At 50.5% G+C, this 23,899-nt stretch overlaps 1 protein-coding gene across 1 annotated transcript; it reads right to left on the bottom strand.

Annotated features, from left to right (window-relative positions):
* Nucleotides 1-494: 494 nt before the first annotated feature.
* Nucleotides 495-23,899, bottom strand: LOC114852170 (leucine-rich repeat-containing protein 4C-like). The gene is made up of 2 exons (XM_029144358.2): nt 23,737-23,899; nt 495-4,842 (listed from the first exon to the last, which is right to left on the bottom strand). The coding sequence occupies exon 2, from the start codon at nt 4,813-4,815 to the stop codon at nt 2,920-2,922; it is 1,896 nt and encodes a 631-aa protein (XP_029000191.1). The 5' UTR covers nt 4,816-4,842; nt 23,737-23,899; the 3' UTR covers nt 495-2,919.

Here is a 23,899-nt window from a genome sequence, read left to right as displayed (position 1 = left end):
GCTGTCATTTTTTTAGGTGAATCAGGATTGTTTCCCTTGTTACCCTCTGTTTAATTGATTCAATATTAAATACATTTTAAAACGCCAGAGAGACTAGTGTAGCATATTAAACCTGTATTTTTCTGGCTGTGACAAGTGTCTGTGAGGTCTTTTGTTCGTCGTATTGAGTCAGCGGAGGGAGCTGAAATAGCCTATTGTGCTGTTGCTTATGAAATTTTCAGATTTGCTGCATGAAGCGAATGATTCTGTCAGACAGATGGAGCGATTCAAATGAGATAAAAGAATCCAACTTTCCATTTATAAAACTGAAGGATCATCCTTTCCTCTCGCAGAGATCCACTTTCCCACTGTGACCTCCTAAAATAGGTCCCAGCACGTTTGTGCACAGCATTTTCTTCTGGGAGCGCCTTCGTAATCCCTCCTGTTTAAATAGTTCCACACGTATGTGCTTGTGCAAGTGAGTGGATGAAGACGGACAAATCCCATGGAATCCATTGGAAAAAAAAGGATTGCAATTTTTATTCGTATTCATGTACAGTATGAACTACAATCTCAGGTATCAATATTTGAACATCATCCTCAGAGAAATTAGTTGGACTCCTGACAAGCACAGTCTTGTGTTTTTTTCTTGTTTTTGTTTTGCTTTTATATCTTTTTTTTAACAATTGAAGCACATGTAAAATTATGATCTGAAGATTTTTTTGCATTGTGTTTTTGAAAATATTTTTTTTGTAGAAATTTACCCATTTGCTGATTATTCCCTCAAAAATGAGAGAGAATATTCCCATGTACATTAACCCTCCCTTCACGTCGACCGCTGGCAGAATCTGATCACCTTGGCACGTGGTCGGACAGAAGTCCAGCAGCTCTGCTGGTGAGTCCAACGCTCTGCGCCTCAGTCAGGCTCCAAAGCTCTGCCTGTGAAGCCGTCCTGCTCCAGTGGAGCCCCACTCGTTCCAAATTACTTACAACCCTCGTCCCTAAAATGTACGGATATAAAAAATCTCAACCGTTTTTTCACTGTAGCCAGCGTCAACATTGAATCATTAAGCCACCAAAGCATGGAAAAGGAACTGAGCGTTAAAGGAAACAGAAGGAAGGGAGAGAAGGGTTCACTGGCCGACGTCACTGCTCTGGTGGACGATGACTGGACTCTGGCCTCCACGTGCGCGTCTGACTGATGTGAGTGAACTATGAGCTCGCTGCACGCCGAGACTCTTCATTCTTCTGAAATCATCCCTAATTAATTTCATCGCAATAGCTAAAAGTGTGTGTTTTCCTGCGACGCGACGCCGCCATCGGGTCAAAACCCGTCCGTAAATATACATTCCATTACGCTGGCTTCATTGATAATCAGTCACATTTGTGAAATTGCCAGTGGGAAATTAAAATACGCTTGTTGCACAGAGACCAAAGCAAAAGGCTTATCTACCTCCTCGTACTTTCTGCACAAGGTCACTGTTTCCATGGCGACAGCCTGATGGCTAGTTTTGCCTCCTTATTCTTTATCTACTTTTTCACTCCTCTCCCTTCATATCTGCAATATCTGTGTTTGAAGGCCGCTCATGACCACCGCGGGTCTGACTCCCACCCACTGCTCTTCACTTTCCATCGCTGCCTCCCCCGTCCTCGAGCCCTCGTTGTCCAGAAACTAAATGCAGAATCAAAGTCTAAACAGACGACAGGAGAGGGGACGTTTTGATGAGCTATAAATGATGCAACATCAAAGTCAGCGCGTGTGTTTTTCTCTGACAAAAATGAGACTGAGCAAGGGGTCGCTTCAATATCAAAGGCCTCCACTCGCTGTTAGATGTTGGGCACCGGAGAGTGGAAAAGCCTCACGCTGCTGTGTTATCAGCTTCCCTCTGTTAGTCTGCAAATGAACTGCTGATACAGATTAATGAGCTATAACACGTCTGCTCTTATGTTGTTGCAGGTTCTGGTGCTCCGCTGACTCCGTTAGCCCTGTCTGCGTTAGTCTGACAGGGTCACACTACATTACAAAGCAGCCTCATTTGCCTCTTTATCAGCGCTAACAGATGGACGATCAGCCCGGCTCCCGTGACCCTGGGACGGTGGCGAGGCAACGCCACACTGAGTGGACGTAGATCATTGCTGGGTGAACAGAGGGGCCACAGACCGCAGCCTTATGCTCCCCTTCATTTTCCTCAGCAATATTCCACACGCTCCGAGGGAAAAACCAAGACAAATGACAGGCGGCGCGGGGCGAGGAACGTGCCTGAGCTCCGAGACACGGGGCGATCAAACAGGCAGAAGGAACGGCAGCGAGAGAGAAGTGAGAGAGGCGCTCAGAGGAGGAGGAGCAGGAGGAGAACTTGGTCTTAATTAAAGTGAAGGATGGTTGGTTGTTGTTAAGGAGCCACAGGGAAAATGCACATCTACTCATTTGACTGCTCGGCTCCTCAGGCACGCTGGCTTCACTGTGATATCATCCAGAGCCGGGTCATTAAAGGATCCCATTTTGCCTTGAGTGACGGCCTGAATATGATGCGAGCTCAGTCTGAGCCGGCGCGGCCAAGGTGAGGCTCATGAGCACTAAGGCAGCGTCCGCCTACCAAACATATGAGTGCGTGTGAGCTCAGACGCATCCCGACGTGGGCGCCCAGTGAACCTTTCCTCACCTTTGAGCAGTACTACACAGATAGAGAGAAATAAAATCAGCTAAAAAGCTATCACAAATTATTTTTCTTCATTTAGCCACTAGACATACTTTTAATAAATAATCTTTCGTTTTTGTAAAGACACTTGTTAAAGTATCACATGTTGTCCCTTCGCCAAATGCTGAATAATCATCACTATCGACGTCAACCGCTGTGAAGTCAATGTCACCTTGATTCTTTTGTCTTCGTGTTCTGCTCCATCGTGCTCTGAACACACAATGGACGGGCTGATAATGGATCAGATTTGGGTCTCTTGTACATTGTCTTTTGAGCAGGCTTGAATCAATAAAGGTTCCTGTGTGGCTGAGCTGTGTATGGTGCTGAGCATGGGGGGGTGGTGGTAAGTGCTCTTGTAGGTGTTGTAGTGGTTGTAGTGCTCAAGAGGGGGCAGCGATAGGTGTCTCTTCATGGCAGCAACACCCGCGAGCTCTTCTTCAACGGTGATGACCTCCATGGAGGAGGCAGGCCCGTCGGGATCCTGCTGGTTGTGCTGCTTCCTCATTTTATAGAAGATAACCAGCAGGACGGCAGCCATGAGCGTGATGGCCACAAAGCAGCCAATGATGATCTTGGTGGTTTTCATCACCTCGTCCAGGCCGTTGAAGGCGCCCTCGCCGTCCGGGTCCAGGACCGGGATGGTGTAAGTCCGCTCTGTGGTCCGCGTGGAGACAGGAGGCTCTTTAGTGGTGGAGGACGACACCCAGCCAAACGGAGGAAGTGGCGTCTGGCCGTCGTAGCCGGTGGGCTCGATGGTCTCCACGGTGACCGTGGTGAAGTAGGTCACGCCGCTGTTCTCCACAGAGGTGACGTTGAGCACCGCGGAGGCAGAAATGTTGCCCGCCGTGTTGCTGACCATGCAGGTGTAGGTCCCGGTGTCCTGCATGGTGACGGTGGTGAAGTTCAGAGTGCCGTCGTTGAGGACGGACAGACGCACCTTGTACGCGCCGTGCGTCACCAGCGAGCCGTTGGGCGTGAGCCAGCTGATGGACGTCAGCGAGCTGGTGCGGCATTTGAGCTCGGCGCCCATGCCCTCCGTCACATTGAGGTCCGCGGGCGGCTCTACGATGACGGGAACGTCGCACTGGAAGTAGCTGTGGTCCAGTTCCCCGATGTAGCGGCCTTTGAAGGCGGCGGGAGCGTGGCAGCGGGCGCAGCAGCTGGTGTTGGCGGGCACGGTCTCCTTCAGCCACCAGCTGAGCCACAGGATGTCACAGTTGCAGTTCCAGGGGTTGTGATGGAGGTGCACCCTCTCCAGGCGGTGCAGCGGCGTGAAGAGGTCGTGCGGCAGGAAGGTGAGGTTGTTGTGAGCCAGGTTGAGCTCCACCAGCGACTGAAGGTCGTCGAAGGAGTTCCTCTCGATGGTTTGGATCTGGGCGTGCATCATCCACAGTTTCTGAAGGTTCACGAGTCCTGCGAATGCGCTGGGCTTGATAACAGTGAGTTGGTTTCCTGACATTTCCAGCTCCTCCAGCCTGACCAGCGGTAGGATGTTGGGGATCTCCTTGAGGTTGCACATTCCCAGGTTTAGGTAGCGAAGGTTGCTCAAGTCCTTGAAGGCGCCGTCAGAAATGTAGGAGAGGCGTTTGAGCTCGCCCAGATCCAGCCTCCGCAGCGAGGGAACCCTGTTGAAGGCATAGGACGGTATACTTTCAATGGGGTTGTTGCGCAGCCACAGTTCCTTTAATTTGGACAGGTACTCGAACGCTCCATTGGGGATGGTGGTGAGTCGGTTGTCAAAGAGCTCCAGCGTGTTGAGACTGGCCAGTCCATTGAAGGCGCCGATTTCAATGCTGCGTATGTGGTTCTTGCTCAGCTGCAGGATCTCCAGATGGCGCAGGTGTTTAAAACTGTCCACCTTAATGACCTGGATGAGGTTGTCCTGCAGGTTCAGGTAGCGCGTGTTGGTGGAAATGCCATCGGGGACGTCTCGCAGGCTGCGGCGGGTGCATATGACTTTGCTGAACTGGTTACTACAGGAGCAGACGGAGGGACACGTCTGAGCGCGGACGAGCCCGGCCACCACCAGGATCTGAAGGGCCAGGAGCAGCACAAAGAGGGGGTTGGACAGCGCCCCCTTCAGCCTACGACCTCGCATTGTCTGGCGCTGGAGGGAGAAGATCATCGTGTTCAGCATTCATAGTTCATCTGCTGTTTGTGTTCTCTGTGGGAAGAAGGGAAAAAAAACACTCATTAATCACACACCATCATCAGGATCGTCATCAGAAAATCATTTACTGATAATAAAATGATCTGATTGTTGACTCATGGTACATAGATGTAAAACTGAACAACAGCGAGATGAATCCACAGCTTCGGTTTCTGTCAATATTTCCCATCTGCGGAGCTCGACGAGCTCCGTCGGCTCCCTAACCCTGGAATGTCCCAGATTTGCAGACTTCACAGAAGGTGATGTAACGACAGTGGAAACCAGAACTTATCTGCTTCCCGTGTGAGCAGGACCCGTTATTATCACAGAACATCAGTGATTTCGGGCCACGTCCAGCCATTAAACCAAAGGACTCTGTTTACGGCACTTCTTTAAAGCAACGCGACGGCGATGCTCTTCATCTTTCATCATGATCCACTTTATTTTGTTGTTGCTCGACTATGGCAGAATTCATCTCTGAAATGAGGTAACAAGCAGCTCGTTATTTCATTACATTAGATTAAATTCGATTAGATGCGTCCATTCAGCCCAAAGTGTCGAGGAATGTGCCTGAGTGTGCTCAGGATAAAAATAGAGCAGCATATTCATGCACAGAGCAGCCTGTGCCTCCCACTCCCAAACAGCAGCATCTATGTGTTGCTATCCTCCTTATCTCCGGCCCACGTAGACGTGACCTACACATAAATCAATATGCAGCATGTCAAACGTGTCACATATTTGGAGACGTTATAAGATGTGACGGTACCGTGTTAAGCTGCTATTAAGTTATGCAGAGAATGTTCACGAGTGCAGCTAATGCCTTTGCCACGAGCAAAGCACTCTGCCTCCTGCAAGAAACATTAACCTTGGGACTGGATCCTTACATTAACTATTCTCCTTCTCCTTCCATTCAAGTTTGGTTAATCATATCATATCCTTCTGTTAACGCACGACAACGGTGACAGGCGCATTCAGTGCGAGCGACGGGCTCGAAGCCGCGTCGAAGCCGCCGTCCCACTGGCAGCCGCTCATGGGTCTGACTGGAATTACAACAGGCCTGCGTCATGTCAGCCATGACGAAGACGCTCGTAGAGATCAGCAGCCGTCAATAGAACAACTGGGTCTGCATTTCCACATCAACGCTCCAAGAAATGAATTCAACAGTGCAGCTTATTGATCAGCGCGGTGAAGTCATTACAGCTCATCCTTGGCCACATGCCTTCCTCATGGAGCCGCTCATCGGAGTTTATTTTATCAGCACAGAATGTCTCATTGCGTAAAAAGATGGCACATACCCAGAAGAATTAAAAAAAACACTTCCTTTGTTGGTGCAACACTGCTTGGATTCATTTGATCCAGGCGGCCTCTACGTGCATTCAGGAGCCGCTTACATCTAAAATCCTGCCAGCAACATAAAAATACACCCACCCTCACGTCTCTGCTGCAGCAGCAGCCACTGGCATCATGTCTGACACCGCTGTGATTTGCCAAATTCATTTGTTATAATGAGTTGGTTGGAAAGTGCTGCGATAACATATGTCTCAATCAGGGAGCACGTAGCGAGAGGCTGCGACATAAAGCGGAGGATTCCAGCGCTGACATTTAGCTCCGTGTTCACTGGGACTTTATCTCCTGTCCAGCTTGGCAGCGACGCAAACAACTAATGTCCACTAATCCACAAATTAGGCAACACCTCAGGCGCGAGGGAGGAGAAGCTGAACCTCAAAAAAAAGTGTTTCCATCAACATCGGGACGTTCTGATTGTAATATTGATACAGTCTCATCACAGCCTGACTCACTGGAGGAGAAACGTTCATTCATGTCCCAGTTTATTATAATATTTGGGAAAAGAACAAGCGTCTAAAAACAAAGGCCAAATAAACTGAGTCATTGCTTATTAGAGAACAACTAATCACAGCCGCTCGCTGTTGATGCAGCGAGTGTGAAATTGGTGGAGTGGGTGAAATATGACGTGATATGAAATGTGGCAAGTCTCACATCTTGATGCAGAAGAAGCCTGTGGCCACCAAGGAGACTGTCTGATGAGCTGAATCTCATTTGGCTAATTCATTCATCACATTACTGATCCGCTGCATTTGCATCCGTTTGGTGCCTTTAACCTTGTTTTGTTTCACGCTGTAACTTCACAGACCTGCGCTCACGATTTGCCCCAGAGTCGCACATGAATGACGGCTGCTTGTGAGGCTTTAATTGATGACATGAAGCCGGAGCTGGTGCACAATCACCAGCGTGAGGAACACGAGAGACTGTGGAAAAGGAAACCTACAGGATTCACCAGAAAACAAACCACTTCCACTGAAGGTGGGGAAAATATTGGGAAAACATTGTTTGAGAAAAACAGGTTCAGTTAAAACTACTCATTAAAATTTGATGGAAAATTAATCTGCACATATTTTGCTCATTGCTTTTTAAAGGAAAAAACGTCAAATGTTATCTTTGTGTTGTTTGTACACTTGAAGTCAAGTCATCTAGATGCTTTGGACATTATTTAGCTATGAAGGAAATCAGTGATATTTAGTCCAAACCGAAGCCAGTGAAGCGTCTCCTCAGTGGTGACAGCGGCCAAAATGGCTGCTGTCTTATTCTGACAAACACACTGAGTGCTTCACTTCCCAGCGCTCCTCCACCTGAGAGGCGAGTCCCCTCCCCCATACCCCCCCACCCCCCTCCCCCATGACCCCCCGCTGAGTGCTGGCATTGGGGAGATAAATCTGGGAGGCTCCTGGTCTCTGCTCATAACTGGAGTAGAAATGATGGTCGTGGCTTCGGCCGTTTGACCGACTCAGAACAACGAAAATGATTGTTCGTTAACCAGAAAATATTTTCAGCTGCCAATAGTTTTCTAGATGCAATAACTTTTAGTCATCGCCTGGTGGTAGTTAAGGGCCAGTAACGGCTTCTCAGCAGTTAAGGCCTGATCTATTTCATCTCATGCTGTTCGACCAGTTGGCTGCTGCAATGCACTAAAGACTAGCTAACGATATATATTAATATCATAATGATGTTTTACTGAAGCAAAGGAGGAATCATTATTTCAGACTGTGAAAGAAATGCAAATGAAATAATTCCATTGTTTTCGATCTGGCAGCCGCCGTGTCTGAATGTAGTCAAACTAGAATCCTGGAAACGCTGCAGGTTCAGCGGCTGTGGCTCATCGTCCTGCTGCAGCAGACCTACATGTAACCTGTTACAGCTTCTATAGCCTCTCATTAGGAGGCAGTGGTTGAGCTGCACACGTGGGTGAGGAACCACCGCCAGCGAGCGTCCACTGAGCGGCTCCAGTGTCACCTGTGCTCAGCGAGACTGTAGATGAGTTAAAGCTGATGCCAAGAACCTTGTAACGCAACACTGGGACTGGATTCTCTGAATGCCTTCGCATAAAAGCTCCACTGATTCCTCCAGTTTTAAAGCTGTGCTAATTGATTGGACTGATTGATGTTGCACCGGAGCGCATGGGGACAAGCAGCTCCACAGACTGGAGCGAAGGCAAATAATAAGAAAGAAACGGCAACAAGAGCGTGTGGCGCGTGACCTCTGTAACGCTGCTGTTCTACACATCTAACACGCGCAGCGACATAAAGAACACGGGCCGATACAGAGTCCGACCCAGCTCACTGCAAAATGCTCCTCTGGTTTCTGTTTCTGGACTTCACTGGCTTCAGCCAGAAAAAAGAGCAGACACTAATCTCCAGCACTTCATCACCAGCTATGAGGTGGTGCAGTCGACCTCCTGACCTCAGATTAACCCCTGCCTCCCCTGAGGGCAGCAGCTCTCCCAGATGGCACCAGCACATTGTGGAAAATCATCAGTTTTCGATGACCAGGCTCCAGTCTGTGACGGCGCGGCATTAAATTAAAACCACGGCAAAATGGAGAGCAATCAAACTGCCATCTGGAATCACAATCAGACAATAACTGGGAGCACAAAGCCTGGAGCCGCTGGCTTTCGCCATCAGGTAGAACGACTTCTGAATCAATCTGGTGAGAAATAACGTCAGGCAGAGTTGGATGAAACCACACCGAGTCGCACCTGCATCACTTCCTGTCAGCGTCGTAGAATGCAGGTTCCTGCTTTGCTTTCTCATTCACCTTCATTTCAGTAAGTAGAGGAAGGCTGCTTTCTTGTGCCAACACGGGGCAGAGGAGGGACGAGAGGGTGAAGCGACACCTTTCAAGTGATAATTCACTTCCTGTGCACGTATTACCTTATGCTGCCTCCATTATGATAATTGCATGGGCTAAATAATCTGCACAGGCCTCAGCGTTCAAACAGGCGCTGCCAAGGCTCCGTCTGGTCTCTGCAAAGGGATTAAGACGCGCGCCCTGGGTGGAATCCTGGCTGAACACGAGCGCGCTCTTAGTATTCGTGTCACTTGTCGAACTCGCCAATCTGCTCCCATGACTGCGTTCCTAAAGAGATATGAGGCATCGGCCAACTGTAGGTGCAGCGCACGGCGCACAACACGTTAGCGTGACTCAGGCTGAAACGGACCACGAGAACACAACATTGAGGGTCTGGAGCTGCAGACAGCGTGGAAGCAGCGGGTTTCAGAGGGTGACGACGGGCCAGAACTCTGACTGCACAGAAAACAACAGTCCCATTAAAACGCACACAATGGCTGTAGCCGCACCGGCCGCGTTGGCAGGTTGCCGCTCTGCAAAACGCAGGCGCTCCGAGGGATTAGTTCACTGGAGTGTCCTCTGCTCAGTCACAGCTGTTCGCCAGCGGATTCCAGCCATTCTAGTTTGCAAATTGACTGAACGGGAGAAGTTGGAGGCGGTTCTGGAGTGTTTGCGTCTTCAGAGAGGTTAAGAACGCGGCTTCAGGTGAAGATGAGCTGAGTTCTACCTGAAGTGGACAAACTAACGTGAAACAGGACGTCTCCTTGACGTCAGCCTTTAAGCTTGAATATTTATAACAAAAACACAATTACACCCTCAAGAATGCAGGAAATCAGTCCAGTTCTTCATAAAATGTCACTGCTGAGTTGTTATTTAGAGTGGAAACATTTTGGGCTTGTTTGTTGTCTTTTCACTTGATTTGACTAAATGTTGCATCAAACAGAACAGAGACAAGCGTCTGGAGCTGACGCAGCACTTCAGACTGAACGTGTTCATACGTAATGAGGAGCCGTTTTCAGTTCAAGGTCAGAACGTTGGATATTTGGGTTCAGATTCTTATGGGCTCTGCGACAACGCTTCCGTTCTCATAACCGTGTTTGGAGTTTTAAAAATATCCAGAACGAAAGCTGCAAATGTGTCTTTTACGGAGAGCGAGTGTGAAGCATCCAGTCTATTTATGCCCCGTGTGCACCTGTGAGTCTGCAAATAACCTGCTCACACAAATACCTGCATGCAAATGTCAGCTAACAAACTAAAGGGCAGTAAGAAAAGAGAAGTCACAGCATCAAAGCACAGTTACCTATTTGTCGCTAATGCTTTGAGCCTCTGTCTCCTCACAGAATCCACTGACACAGGATCATTCTGGGGCTGGAGCTGAAGCTGAAGGGACCACGCACCCAACCACGGGAGGAACGGGTCAGGTTCCGTGTCACCAGGAGGGTTGGTCTGTTCACCTCTACTGGAACGAACCAAGGATGGAGCTACTCCACTTCTGCTTTCGTACCTGGGCTCCATTAGAGCGGCTGGTTCATCCCACTGCACTGCCTTACAGTCAGGAAATGACATTCTATTGGACCAGAGTACTATAATTATCCAAGGGTGAGAAGGGGATTAAGGTCTGTTTAACAATAACCAGCAGCAAATATATATTTGGACTCGGATGGAAGCTGCAGCGCAGACATTTTCCCAGTGATGTGGTTTCATAGGTGTTTTCTGCTTGTTGGTGGGAAATCAATGACTTATCTTCCTGATAAAGGTGACGCTTAAAGCTTTAGGACGCACAGAGGAGGCTGCAGGTGCAGCATATCATGCGTGCAGTCGCTCTGCTGATATGAGGCCGAGTCGAGGACGGGACCTGCACACGCTGCACCGCTGACGCTCACATTCATCCTGACACCACGCGCCGAGCTGTAATTGGCTCCCAGGGATTCCTGGCGCCGCTGGTGCGGTTACTACAATTGTAGCTGGACGGTGGTTGGAGGTTCACACAGAGCCGCTCCAGCAGATGTGCAGCCAGCGGTGGCTCTGCATCCGTCATGCCGTCAACAACATGGGCCCGTGCGCTGTTTACCACAGGGCTGCAGGACGGTGCTGCTGGACTCAGCTGATGCTGATTGATCGCGTGTGGCCGGTGTTGACAGCGTACAGTAGGCAGTCCATCTTGTTTTGCTCCATCATTTGTTGGTGGTGGGAAGTCTCAGCTGGCATGCTAATAAGCTGTTAAGGGCTGGTCTTGTGCCAGAATGTGTTTCCCACTTGGTTTGTCCTTGTTTGTCCTTGTTGCTTGTTGTGTCTATTTGTGTTGATTTTTTCCCTATCATGCAACAACATGAATCCGTATCAGCTTTGAGGCTCTAACGACGCATTGTTCTACTTTTGACCTCATATGTGGATTTTTCTGGAAATTAAACCAACATCAGAGATAAAAGGAACCCTGACCCATCGACATGAGTTCATTTAAATCAGCTCAACAGCAAAAATTTATAGCGGCTGTAATTATTTGAAATATGTCAATTCTGGTTCTGTTCTATAAATCCACCTATTTAATGCTTAATGGGTCCCATGCAGCATTGGACGGGCCAAAGGTCAGCGGCAGCAGAGGCACAGATTTGCACAGAGCTGACGTCCAGAAACAAGCATTGAGGGAAGCTGCTCATCGCTGCTCTTCAGTCTCACCTCCAGAAACGCTTCTCTCGCTCGTCTGCAGCTTCACGCACCTAAATCCTGCGGCTTCTCTTTCCACCTACAGTATCTCCTGCCCCTCACTCCCCCAGAGCCGCTATCTGTCTCCCTCCGTCCCGGAGCCTTTCTCTGTCCCCGTCTCATCCTCGACTTTCACCGCTAAATGATTCTGTACAGAAAAAAAACTAATCAGGTTTAAGTGAGAGTGAGAAAAGCAGAGATGGGAGGAAATTCTGTGTGATTCCAACTTGGAGAGAGGGTAAAAAAACCAAGTCGGAATCAGAAAGCAACATTGGCAATGTGTGAGGGGGTTGTAGAGAGAATTGCAAGTGCATTAGCAGTCAGAGCACTTAGTGTGAGGAAGCCATTCATTATTCATTAGCTAATTCACCATGTATAGTAATTAAAATCAGGGCCTGCTCCAAACTGGAAGCAGCGATGATAGACTGGTTTTCCATGTACAATTTTTAAAAGGGCTGTTTTGGTGCTGGTGCTTCAGGCTTTTCTAAATCATGTTTATGTGTTTAAAGGCTGCAGCGCGCTGTCATGACTCCTCTACAGCACTAGGTTCACAGTGTGACATCTCTCTGACGCCAGAATGGCTCCAAAATAGAAATATGCAAATGTGTAACATGACCTATAAATAACAAAGCCTTTCATTGCTGTGTACAGTATCTGTGAAGATAAAACACTAAACAATGGACGCGATAAAATATAGATTTACCCATCGCACGGCGTGGGACCCACACTCACTGCTCAGCTCTCAAACCGTCTTTACCTTTTACACGTTCACAAAGACTCTGTGATGCTCAAATATGTGTCATGCCCCCAAAAACAAGGCTGTTCACTTGATCCCAGAAATACTGTTGCATCAATTAATAGCAGAGTGAGACAAGGCTGCTGATCATGCGCTGCTCAGTCTGCAGGCGAAGAGAGGAACTTGGTGTTTGAGCTATATTTGAACAACAAAGTTGCTTGTTCTGGCAGCAGCTAAAGGTTGGAGTCAAAATACTCCAGAGTTTGTGTCTGTGTCTGTGATGTGTCTGTTTATTCTAAGCAATAGTCTAATTGGTGCTTCAGATCAATGGCTGTAACCTCAAGCTCCTATTTTATCTGTTTACTGCAGATACAAATCTTCCTCCTGTGTGTGTGTGTGTGTGTGTGTGTGTGTGTGTGTGTGTGTGTGTGTGTGTGTGTGCGTGTGTGTGTGCGTGTGTGTGTGTGTGTGTGTGTGATTCTACCAGAATACAAATGGGACCCATTCCTCATATTTATGCTTAATCTCTTTTACGTCTCGGTCTCTTAAACGATATCAGCTGGTCCAACTCCCGGCTCACAGCTGATTACCTGGATCAGGTGCGTTCAGCCAATCACAAGCTGAGCAGAGGTCAGAGGCTTCTTTGGCCTGATACGCATCGGGTTCCAGTTCAGTACGTTTGATGTGTTTCGTGAAAGTGAATTCTTTTTTCAGGCTTCTATCTCCACTCTCCATCATTTCCCTCATTTGTTCTGTAACTGAATGTCTGTTCTAAGCTGTGACTCAGTGGTGAAGTGGTCGCTCATTAATTCCAGGATCAGCAGTTTGTGGTTAAACGTTGAAGTGACCCTGGATGAGACACTGATCCCTCAGCTGCTTAAAAACAGCTGCCTCTCCACAAGAACGGCCCCGGCAGGATTAATAAAGCATTTATTATTCATTTAATTATTGTTACTTAGCAGGAGTTCATGTTCCACGCTCACAGATGCTTTCATCCTTCAGCGTCACTCTGAAGACGGAGCAGTGTCTTCCATTAGCATATGTGGTCTCGTGGCGTGATTCTAAGTGGATGAAAGTGACTAGCGCATGAGTGAGTGGAGGACGGAGGGGAAGCGACAGATGTTGGCTCAAGCTCTCGGCCCCGGTGTAAAGGCGGCGCCGCTGCCCGCATGCAGATGCTGCAGACGGGCTGGTGTCTGGGGCGGCCTCCCAGAACCACGCAGCTCACACCGGGTTCTCCCAGGAACCACCGGCCCATGAGGTGGCGCCTGGTTCCGTCTCTGCGCTCGGCTCTCACACATCTATGTATTAGTAACAGAGCCAGATTATCGTGCAAATTGGTTTGAGACCCATTAGATGTAGTTGCTAAGGGGAAATGAAACTGCAACAGAGGTGTGAAAAACAAAAATAAATAATTCGGCTGCAGTTTCATAGTTGTATGAATTATAATTAAAAGCGTCTTTTGTGCGGAGGATGTCAGAGAAAGGAACCGACTGGAGCACAGAATCATTTGCAAACTTTAATGGTGCCAACAGACTAATTTTTTCTTATCAAACGTGTCAAAATAGACAAAGAAAACGAGCACATGAACATGTAATTTACCCAGATTAAGGGCATAATTACCCAGTTGAACAGGAAACACGTCAGACAAACCAGAAAATTATATGTAAGTGTAAATTGCTGCTTCTGAGCGCGGCTCAGACTTCCACCTGGGACTTTGCTACTAATCTGCTAAGACGCGGTCGATATTTTCCGCTCAACGTACACATTTGCTGTATTTGCTGTATTTTCATTGAATTGTGGGGCTTGTGGTGATTAAATAAGAGGCTGCAGCATCTTCCAGTTAAGTTAAACCTCATGAGATTCCTCCTGCGCACGCGGTCCAGTCCAGTTCAGAGCTCAGGGCTCTGCTTCAGTGACCGATTTCTAAAAGGACACGACTCAAAGCACCACTGACACAATGACGCTGACCTTGTTTTACCACTTCTTCCTTCCTTCAAACTGCCTGAAAGACGTCAGAAGAAGCTGGAAGCTGACAATCACCCAACCTGCTCCTCTGGAGCGACAGCCTATTGAGCTGAGACTGCAGCCACTGCAGCCACAGGGACGTCCTGCTGAGAGCCGGTCCCACCGTCCACGTCTGCAAACACGCGGCTCTGATCCAGGACGTCAGTGTAACATCTTACTTCGACTAAAAACAAACAAGGAATTCATATTTCCTCCGGTTTCGGACAAAGACGTGCAGATGCTACCTTTTCTTACGTCGTCTGTTTCTCTCCAGCCTGTGATACGAGATCAGAGCCAGGTCTGCAACGGTTTGAAGGTTTGAAGTCTGCCTCCATCCCACAACGCTCCAACACTGTCAGCTACACAAGCACAGGTGTCTCGCGAGGCCTCCGCGCCGGGCTGCACCTTCTCCGGCTGAATATACGAGCCCACGGGCTCGGAGCAGCGCCAAGATCGCCTCCTCCATTCTGGGTCGTAAATGCGGCCTCTGCCCAAGGACTGCAGGGCCTTTTAAAACAGGACCCAGCTTGATTGGACCCACTTCTGTTGCTCCGTCCTGTGTGCTAGCAAGCCAGCTGATCAGAGGGGCAGAACAAAGCCGGCCTCTTACAGGCCCGTCTGCTGCTCAGCTCAGTACAGTAAACTGGAGATTAAAAAGCAGAGGAAGGAGGGAAGGAAGGAGGGAAGGTGACGAGGAACTGCGACTGCGGGATACGCCGGGAAGGACGTCGGGCGGCAGCATGGGAGTCGGGCAGGAGAAGGTGAGGGAGGGTAGGATAAGACGACAGGGGAAGGAAGAAAGGAAGGAAGGAAGGGAGGGACGGGCGAGGCAGGGCCCGCCACTCAGAGGGAGGCGAGGGAGAAAGGAAGGAAGGAAGATAGGAACGACCTACAGGGCAAGGGAAGGAAAGGAGACGGAGGGAAAGGAAAGGGAAAGAAGGAAAAGGACGGCAAGAGAATAGGAAGGAAGGAAGGTAGGAAGGAAGGAAGGAAGGAAGGAGCGGAGGGCAAGGCAAAGGAAGAGAAGGACCAGGAAAGGAAAGAGAAGGAAGGAAGGAAGGATAGCGGCATTCTAGGATGAAGGAAGGCAAGAAACTGGAATAGGGATAAGGACAGGAACCCCCCTCTTAAGGCCAAGACGACGAGGAGCGCGTTAATAGGTTGGCAACCCATCGGTGAGGCGACTGGAACGGACAGGGACCAGGAACTCAGGCAAGAAAGGAAGGACAGGAAGGAAAAGGACATTAACGAAGCGGGAACTGGGTGTCGTCTAGAATGCCGGGTATGTTCTGGGACTCAGGACCCCAGGAAGGAAGGACAGGATCAAGGATATGGCACAGGAAGGAAGGGCAAGGAATAGGTCGGGAAGGAACCAGGAAGGAAGGAATGGAACAACGGAAGGAACGCGACTAGCCCTAAGACAGGAAGCCAAGGGCTTCCCCATATACCGCTAGACCAGGGAGGGAAGAGAAGGAAAGGATAAGGAAAAGACGCAGGAGAAAGGAAGGAAGGAAGGAAAGGAAAGCGGGAAGGAAGGAACGGAAGTGATTCAAGGCAAACAGGAATGTACGAAAGGCAGGGCACGCGGAAGGAAGGGAAGAAGGAGAGGACATAGGAAGGAAGGAAGGAAGCAGTCAGAAGGACAGGAAGGACATAAAAGAAGGAGCTGCAGGAGGCAGAGGGAGGAGCAGGGGCCAACGGAGGGGACACCGCGGATAGGGACATAGGGGACCCCCTCCCCTTCCAGGGACACCCGGGAGGGAAGGAAGGCAACATAAAAGGACAGGAAGGACTAGGACAAGGGATTAACCAGGAACAGGAAGGCAAGGAAGCGAAGGAAGGAAGGAAGCAAAGGATGGGGTTAAACGGAAGAGACAACTATCAAAGAAACAGGAATATGGAAGGCACACAGGAAGGAAAGAAGGCCAGTGTCCTAAGCCAAAGAAGGAGGGGAGGGACGGGAGGGAGGGAAGGGCAAGACCCCGGTGCGCAGCGGGCCAAGGGTACCGATCGGGAGGCACGGGGAGCGGTAAGAACGGAAAGGAAGCGAAGGAGAGGAACGGAAGGAAAGGATAAGCGGTAAGGGCTAATCAGGCTTGATATGGAGAGGAAGGACAGAGATAGGAAGGTAAGGAGACCACCTACCCAGGGCCTAACTCCTCAGGTGCACATGAGACATTTTCCCATCTCCCCTCCTCTCCACACCTCCACACCCATTATTTCCGGCATCCCACATTCGAGACCGCCTCCTCACACCTTACACCCCCCCGCCTTCACCCACTCGGGAAGGAAGGAAGGAGATAGGACAGAAACGGAACCGAGAAGGAACACAAAAGCATGAACTAAGCCATGACAGGAGTCGAAGCTAGGGAAAGAGGGTTAGGGGAATTCCACCCAGGCCGCCTCCCACTCCCGTAGGGATTTCGGGAGGGAAGGTGCCCACACGACTATCACTCACCTTCTCTCGGGACTTGCAGGGACAGGCCGAGAGGGAAGTGAACACGGAAGTGCAAGGAAGGAAGAAGGAAGAAGGAAGGAAGGAGACGGGACAGGAACCAGGAAGGAAGGAAGGAAGGAACAGAAAAAAAGCATAAAGCGACGGAGGAACGGAAGGAAGGAAGGAAGAAAGGAAGGAAGGAAGGACAGAGAAGGAAGAGGAAGGACAGGCAGGTAAGGATCTATAGGCAGCATAACATCTTCAGAGACAGGAGGGAGGGAAGGAAAGGAAAGCGAACATGGAAGGAAGGACCACCATAAGGGCTTATCAGGAGGGAGCGAGCGCAGAGGGTACAGTGGGCGCCAGCATCATGCCCTCGGGAGGCGCGCGGAAGGAAGGAACGGAAGGAAGGAAGGAGAGGAAGCGAAAGGACCGGCGAGGTGAGGGAAGCGAAGCGAAGAACGAATCAAGGAAGGAAGAAAGGATAGGAACGAGACAGGAAGATGAGGGAGGGAGGGGAGGGAAGGAAGGAAGGAAGAAGGAAGGAAGGAAGGAACGGCAAGTGAAGGAAAGGAGGAAGGGTAGGGCAAAGGAAAGGCCAAACAAGGATAACGAAAGCTGCCGAGGGAAGGGGACGGTGAGGGAAGGAGGGGCATCGGGAGGGGAGGGAGGGAGCGGAGGGGGGAGGGAGGGGAAGAAGGAAGGAAGGAAGGAAGGAAGGAATGAAGGATAGGGGAAGGAGGACAAGAAGGAGGAGGGAGGGGAGGGAAGGGAAGGACAGGAAGAAGGAAGAAGAGACAGGAGGAAGGAAGGAGGGACGGGAAAGGAAGGAGGAAAGGACGGAAGGAAGTTTTCTTGAAGGAAGGAAGGAAGGAAGGAAGGAGGGAGGGAAGGGAGGGAGGGAGGGAGGGAGGGAGGGAGGGAGGGAAGGAAGGAAGGAAGGAAGGAAGGACGCCGGACCAGCACGAGGCCGAGGCCACAGCTCGTTCTGCCTCCGTCCTCGCGCTCGCTGGCGTTTCAACGTCTAATTTGTTCATGAATATTACAACGCGCAGCATTTGGCGCATGAATATGAAAGCGTCGCATCCACGGGCTCTCTCCACAGTCAGCAGTAGCGGTTCCTCTCTGACGCATTGAGCGTCGCAGCCGTCGCGTCCGTTGCCACGGTTACGGCAGCAGGTCTCCGCTGCTTCCGCCTCATGTATTTACAGTGTGACAGTTCTATTTCCCTGGAACGGGCTGGTGCTGCTTTATTTACTGCTTGTTGGATAAAAACTAAAGATGGTGCGTGCGTGCGTGCGTGCGTGCGTGCGTGCGTCCACGCCGCCCTGAGCTGCAGCTCCAAACGCCCCTCAGCCCAGCGCTCAGTGACTCCACGACGTGAAAACCTCGCCTGAATAAATGCCTCCGAGCAGAGCCTGCGACGCAGTTCAATGCTAAGTTCAAAGTCAGGGATTGGATTTTAATGGGAATTAATAAAGAAAAGAAAATAACAATAACAAAAGGAAAAAAAATTCTACAGTGAAATAAAATGTGTTAAGTTTGTGGTCGACAACAGAAACAGTTACAGACGGTTAAATTGGATGAAACGCTTTTGAATATTAAACTTCAGATTGAGCTGAGACAAATCTCGACTCAAGGTTAAAGCGGGTGAATCCTAGAATGTGATGACGTCTGATCCAGGATGAAGCCGTCAACTGGGCAGCGCCGCCTCTAATGGACTGACTGGACCAAGACCGGGGCTGCCCTGGTTCCGGGCCAGAATTAAAAAGGTCCGAGAACGGGCCGCTCAGAACTGAGCCTCATCCATGCAAATGGCTAAAGATCTGAAGGTGTAACGGACGATTAGCAAATGCGCTGCACGTGTAGCTAACAATCGCTGTCAATCGGACTCGATCAGCTCCAGCGCCGCTGGATACCGGACCGACTCGGTGCAAAGACATGGGCTCCCAACAAACAAAGGCATCGGGAGCTTTTCTGCTGCGTTGCCTTTGAATCTGGGGGACAAAACTGCCTGTGGGAAACAATGAGCTCCACCACCGATGCATCAGCAGAGAACATCGTGTTCTAACAGCCGGTTCCTCCTAGAACGAGGAGAGCGACTAAATCGTTCCAGATCAGTCCAGCAGCTCCACGCTGAGCCGTGGCCGCAGCATCAACACTGATAGCGTTGAATTCGTAGCCTCCATTGTTCGTGGTGAGCTGCAGTGAACGACGGCGGAGTAACATTAAGACATTCTCATCAAAGACATCTGAGCTAAATGAACTGGCAGGAGATAAAATGTGTATTAATATGTGGGGAATTAGATAAATAGCGGGAAGTTGGGGGGGCATGGAACATGAGAGAGATAGAGACTCATCATGACAGTCATCACTTCAGCTATTATCCCTAATTCTCTGAGGGAATATCTGAGTGAGGCGGAGGAACGTTGATAAGCAGACAATGAGACTGGGCCGGTCCTTCCAGGACCGACTGGGCCTGAACTTGACAACAGTTGGTCTGGAGGAAGCTAAAGTTTGCTGTAACGCGGGCAGACATGGACTTGGAGCGCGTCGACCTCACAGATGGAGCCGAGAACAGCTGTGAGTCCAAGAACAACGGCCTCCGTCCACTAGAACGCGGCTCTGCAAAATCCTTATGCTACGAGAGGCAGATGCTCTTCATCATCCTCATCCTCCTCTGAGACGATGCCCTGCCTTATGGACGTTGATTGGACGTAAAGGCTGATTGAGGCCCTGAGGTGGAAGCGCCGCCGCTCGCTCGCCCGCCCGCTCAGCTAGCGATAGATCTCATCGCAAGATAGCAAGCCAAGCTCCGCCTAGCTACGCACGCTCGCCGATCGCTCGCCCGCACTCGGCCCGCCCGCTTAGCCCTGCCCCGACTTCGGCCCAAGCGCCCGCTCGCCCGCCCGCTCGCTCGCCCGCCCGCTCGCTCGCTCTCCTGCCTCCAGCGAAGCTGCGCGGTGCACGAAGGCCGTGTCGCTTCTCATTGAGCGGAACGACGCTTGCTGGACGTCTGTGCAGCGTCTGCTGTCGACAGGACGCCTGTCAGTCGCAGAATCAGAGTAACTACCAGCGCGGACGCTTACCCACCAGCCACGTCCAGCGTCCCGTCGCCGCGGCAACCAACGGTAGCAGCTAACCGCATGCAGACCGGTGTATTAGCAGATAGGATGGTTCTGAAGTCAGATGTGCTGGGATCCGATCCAACATGAAGCCCGATGTCCCAGGAACGACTCCCACGGCGAGCGGCCCTTTGTGCTTTCCCCATTATATTCATATCTCTGCACTCTCGAGGAAACTTTTGAAAGTGTACACAAAAAAAGCAGCGAAAGTGTTGTATAAAAGCCATAATTGCCTTTTGGACATTGTTTGCTGTGATTATGCATTTTTCCGAGCAGTGGGCGGTTCTCAGCTGTGCCTCACATCACAGCACCACTGAACCTATAATCACAGAAAATAGTGTTGACTCAAGCATTATTGCTAAACTGTATATATGTAGGCTGACGGTAATCTGGGGGGGGGGGGGGGCTATAAAGGCGGTGGCATTTGCAGCAAGTGGCTGCGTGCTGAAGAGGCAGAATCCTGGGACCCGCAGCCTGAACAGACTCTTTCCATCACAGGCTCTCGCTGGAGTTGATGTTGCTGCAGGCCACTGCAGACACGCGCCGCACACAGATGGTGAAATAAGGCACCGACGGCTCCAGTCACAACAGCCAATGTGTCATAATGACATTTGTGCCATAAGTTCTGCTTCTTCGCTGTCACTCCACATACTGTTAATAAACAGCAGTGGATTAGTTCATCACCACGTTAACATTTGTTGATGTAGAAGCGCAGACTTGTGAATGACACAGAGCAGGATTCAGTGAATAATCCCCTTTCTGGTGCACAAAGGCGTAGCTTAAGCTGCTGCAGTGAATGCTAAGTCGCGGCAGCCTGGCACACGTCGGACTCCTTCACACCCGAGCGGCCCGGCTCGTTGAGGCCGGCCCGTCTCTCGACTCGACACAAACACATGTTTTGCAGAGGTGCTGCTGGAGAGATACAGACGCCTATCTCTGAGTGGAGGCGGTCTCATCTCAGCCTCCCCCACGCTTATTTATGTCACACAGGGAAACCGTACAAGTACGTATAGAAATGTGCACAATCTTCCTGCATTAAGATAAAGAGCAGAGCCGGGATGAAGCGCGCCGCCTTCCCTTTATCGAGGCTGAGCCGCGGCCATAAATTATCAGCAGCCGGCGCCGGGCCTCATATCACACATGGAAATATGCACAAGGTCAAGACGACAGTAGCAATTGATGAAAGTACAAAGACCGGCCGTGCAGAAAGACGGCCTCCATCTGTGACAAGCGGAAAACTGAGACCAGTCATTTGAAAATTATTCTGCAGCTTTTGCTTTTAAACTGTGGAAATAAGCTTAAAAATAGGCTGGAATCTATTTCCAGCGCAGAAATAGATTTTGTAGTTTGTCAGAAGGTTCCTCGTTTACTGGACTGGGCTGAAGTTTGACCCAGAGCTGCAGCCTGATAGTTGTGTGTGATCCATTTGGTCCATTAAACGTCTCGATTTAAACCTGAGGAGTCTGAGATGCAGCACGTACCATTTGGCATTTTGGCAATTACTCATTTATTGACTAATTGTTTCTGCGCTGAATCAGTCCCACGAGTCCACGGCTAAAGTGGGGGACGTTGTAGGCTGGCGCAACTTTAAACACAAGGAACACTTGCTTTGTTGGAAATGTCAGCTGCACCAGTCGACGTTGGCTGATTTAAAGGAGCTATGAATCCGGTTTGACTGATGGGCGTGAGGAGGCAGGGAAGCACGTGCGTTTGTTTCACACAGGTATGTGATGGATTCCTGAGATTACGCCGTGATTAACATCCCACCACGCTCAGCGTTCTGTGGAAAACTCCAGGGCAGACCCAGCTGCTCATTATTTTGCCTCCTGTGGCTGGAGAAGAAATGCGTGACTTCTACAGAGGGCCGAGTGTTAAAGTCTTCCCTCTGCTGGAGCTCCTGCAGTGGACTGTTTGACTTAACGACGTCTGACGCGTGGAAATCACCATTCGGGACGAACACACACAAATATTCCTCCGCTGGTGTTTGTTCATTGTTTTCAGACGTAATGGGAATCAGCTCACTAGTGAAGTCTGAGGCAAACGAGGGCAGCAACGCCATGCAGGAGTTGCATCCCATCAAGCCCTTATTATGAGCAAATTACCTCCTTTATGCAGCAGGTTGGGCAAAACAAACAAAGCTGGGTTTTACTGAGCGCGGGTCGTTTCGATGAGTCACCGTTCAGCGTTCTGGACCAGTGGCTCACTATCTGCGTGTCACACATGAAGGAATCTATGGGCCAGGTGCTTATTTCCCACAGCTTCTGTCAGAGCCGTTCTGGTGACTGGTCCTGGCGCAGGCCTTCATCCATTCAGCTCCTCAGTGAGCAGGTAAATGCCAAAAGCTACCGCCTCGTAGCGCGACACGTTCTTATGCCCTGGTGACAAAGGAACATTACAAGGAGACAGAGCCGGACCCTCGGGTCGTGACAGCCGTCTTTATTGGCCGTAGTAACGGTCAAGGCGTAACCAAGCGAGAAGCGCTTCAGAGGAAACATCCTGGGCCCTAGAAGTCCCTTTCCTGTGGCAGAACACGGTGCATGTGGCCCGATGCCCCGACGGAGCGCTTATCGCTGTGCGGCCTTGCTTTTAGCAGTTAGCGCTGAAACCTGCACATTCACGGCCAGGACACTCTCCAAAACCAGCGGGAGCCCGAAAAATAGCGTTAATACGTCAAAGCTCTGAGGCTTTTATAGCAGCGAACTAACGCACCAGGACAAACCGCAGTGATCCGGCTGTTCCTCATCCAGCGTGAGCAGGCTACAGGTGGAACCCAAAGACTTAAACGGGGACTGTGCGTGTCCGGACGCTGTGGCAGCCAACTTCAGAGGGCGGATCTGTCCTCAAGCACTCAGACCGTGTCCTTGCTTTTACAGCAGCTCGTTAATTCGCCAGATGTGAATCTGAGTGAGCGTCCACCGGAGGACGAGCCGGTTCCCGTTCAAGTGGACGCCAGCTCTGACTGCAGCTGCCGCTGCCCGTTTCAGCACCTCCCCCTGACGGACAGCTCCCACTCACGCGCTGGAAGCGGACGTTCCGCCACGACGAGACGCACGCTGTGATTGTGGCGAACGTGCTCGTGCTGTGGTGGGAAGGCGTGACGAGGTGAATCACCCACGGCTGGGTCAACACGCAGACGCACCGAAAGACGCGCGATGTGCGGGAGGTGTGGGCACGAGCGCATTCGGTGCAATAAAGCGTGCGCCGAAGCTTGTGCCTCGCCGCGTTCCGGCTCCGAGCGCCGTCCTGTGGACTGGCCTGCCCACCTGGCCAATGAGGCGCGCGCTCTGCCGCAAACGTGAATGCCGAGAATACCTGAACTGAATTTGAATTACCATATGACGTAGGCCTTTTCTAGCACTAATGTCCTGCTGGCAACAGGGGCCACCATACAGTCTGTACCAAGCGCTCAAACACACAATTTGTTGCACCAGGCGCCCCCACTGACGCGCGCACGCGCGCACGCGCATCCTCACCCGCCTATCTATCTTTATCTACATCGCTTTATATCACACAGAAAAACGCGCACAAACGCTCACGGGCGGAAGAGGATGCGACAGCTACGACCAATGAGAGAAATGCTAAAATACCAAAGAGACGTGGAAAAGTCCGTTTCTTTGGTTTCTTTACGTTGAAGTGTGTGAACGGGTTATAATTCACTGGTTAAACTAGGCTGATTCATCGATCCACAAGCTACAATACACGGCAGCAGCATCTGACGGCGATGACGCTCAACGGGGCACAATTCAATAGATACTTACGCATTTTCTCGAATAAATGAAACGGAGGTTGAGAAAAACCAGCAGGGCCCCAGTCCCCGAATCCAAGACGTGCAGAAGCACCGAGGCACAAATCTCTGTGAAAGGGATCGAGGCTGCTGCAGTCCGCGTCTCCCTCGATCACAAGTCAAGATGATCGCCTGCG

This window comes from Betta splendens, chromosome 3 (genome assembly GCF_900634795.4).
Source record: "Betta splendens chromosome 3, fBetSpl5.4, whole genome shotgun sequence".
NCBI lineage: Eukaryota > Metazoa > Chordata > Actinopteri > Anabantiformes > Osphronemidae > Betta > Betta splendens.
Note: the sequence above shows the minus strand (reverse complement) of the source record. Positions and strands in the feature narration are given on the sequence as shown.

Excerpts from the sequence above, each read along its gene's own strand:
- LOC114852170 (XM_029144358.2), bottom strand. The coding sequence starts at position 4,815 with ATGCTGAACACGATGATCTTCTCCCTCCAGCGCCAGACAATGCGAGGT.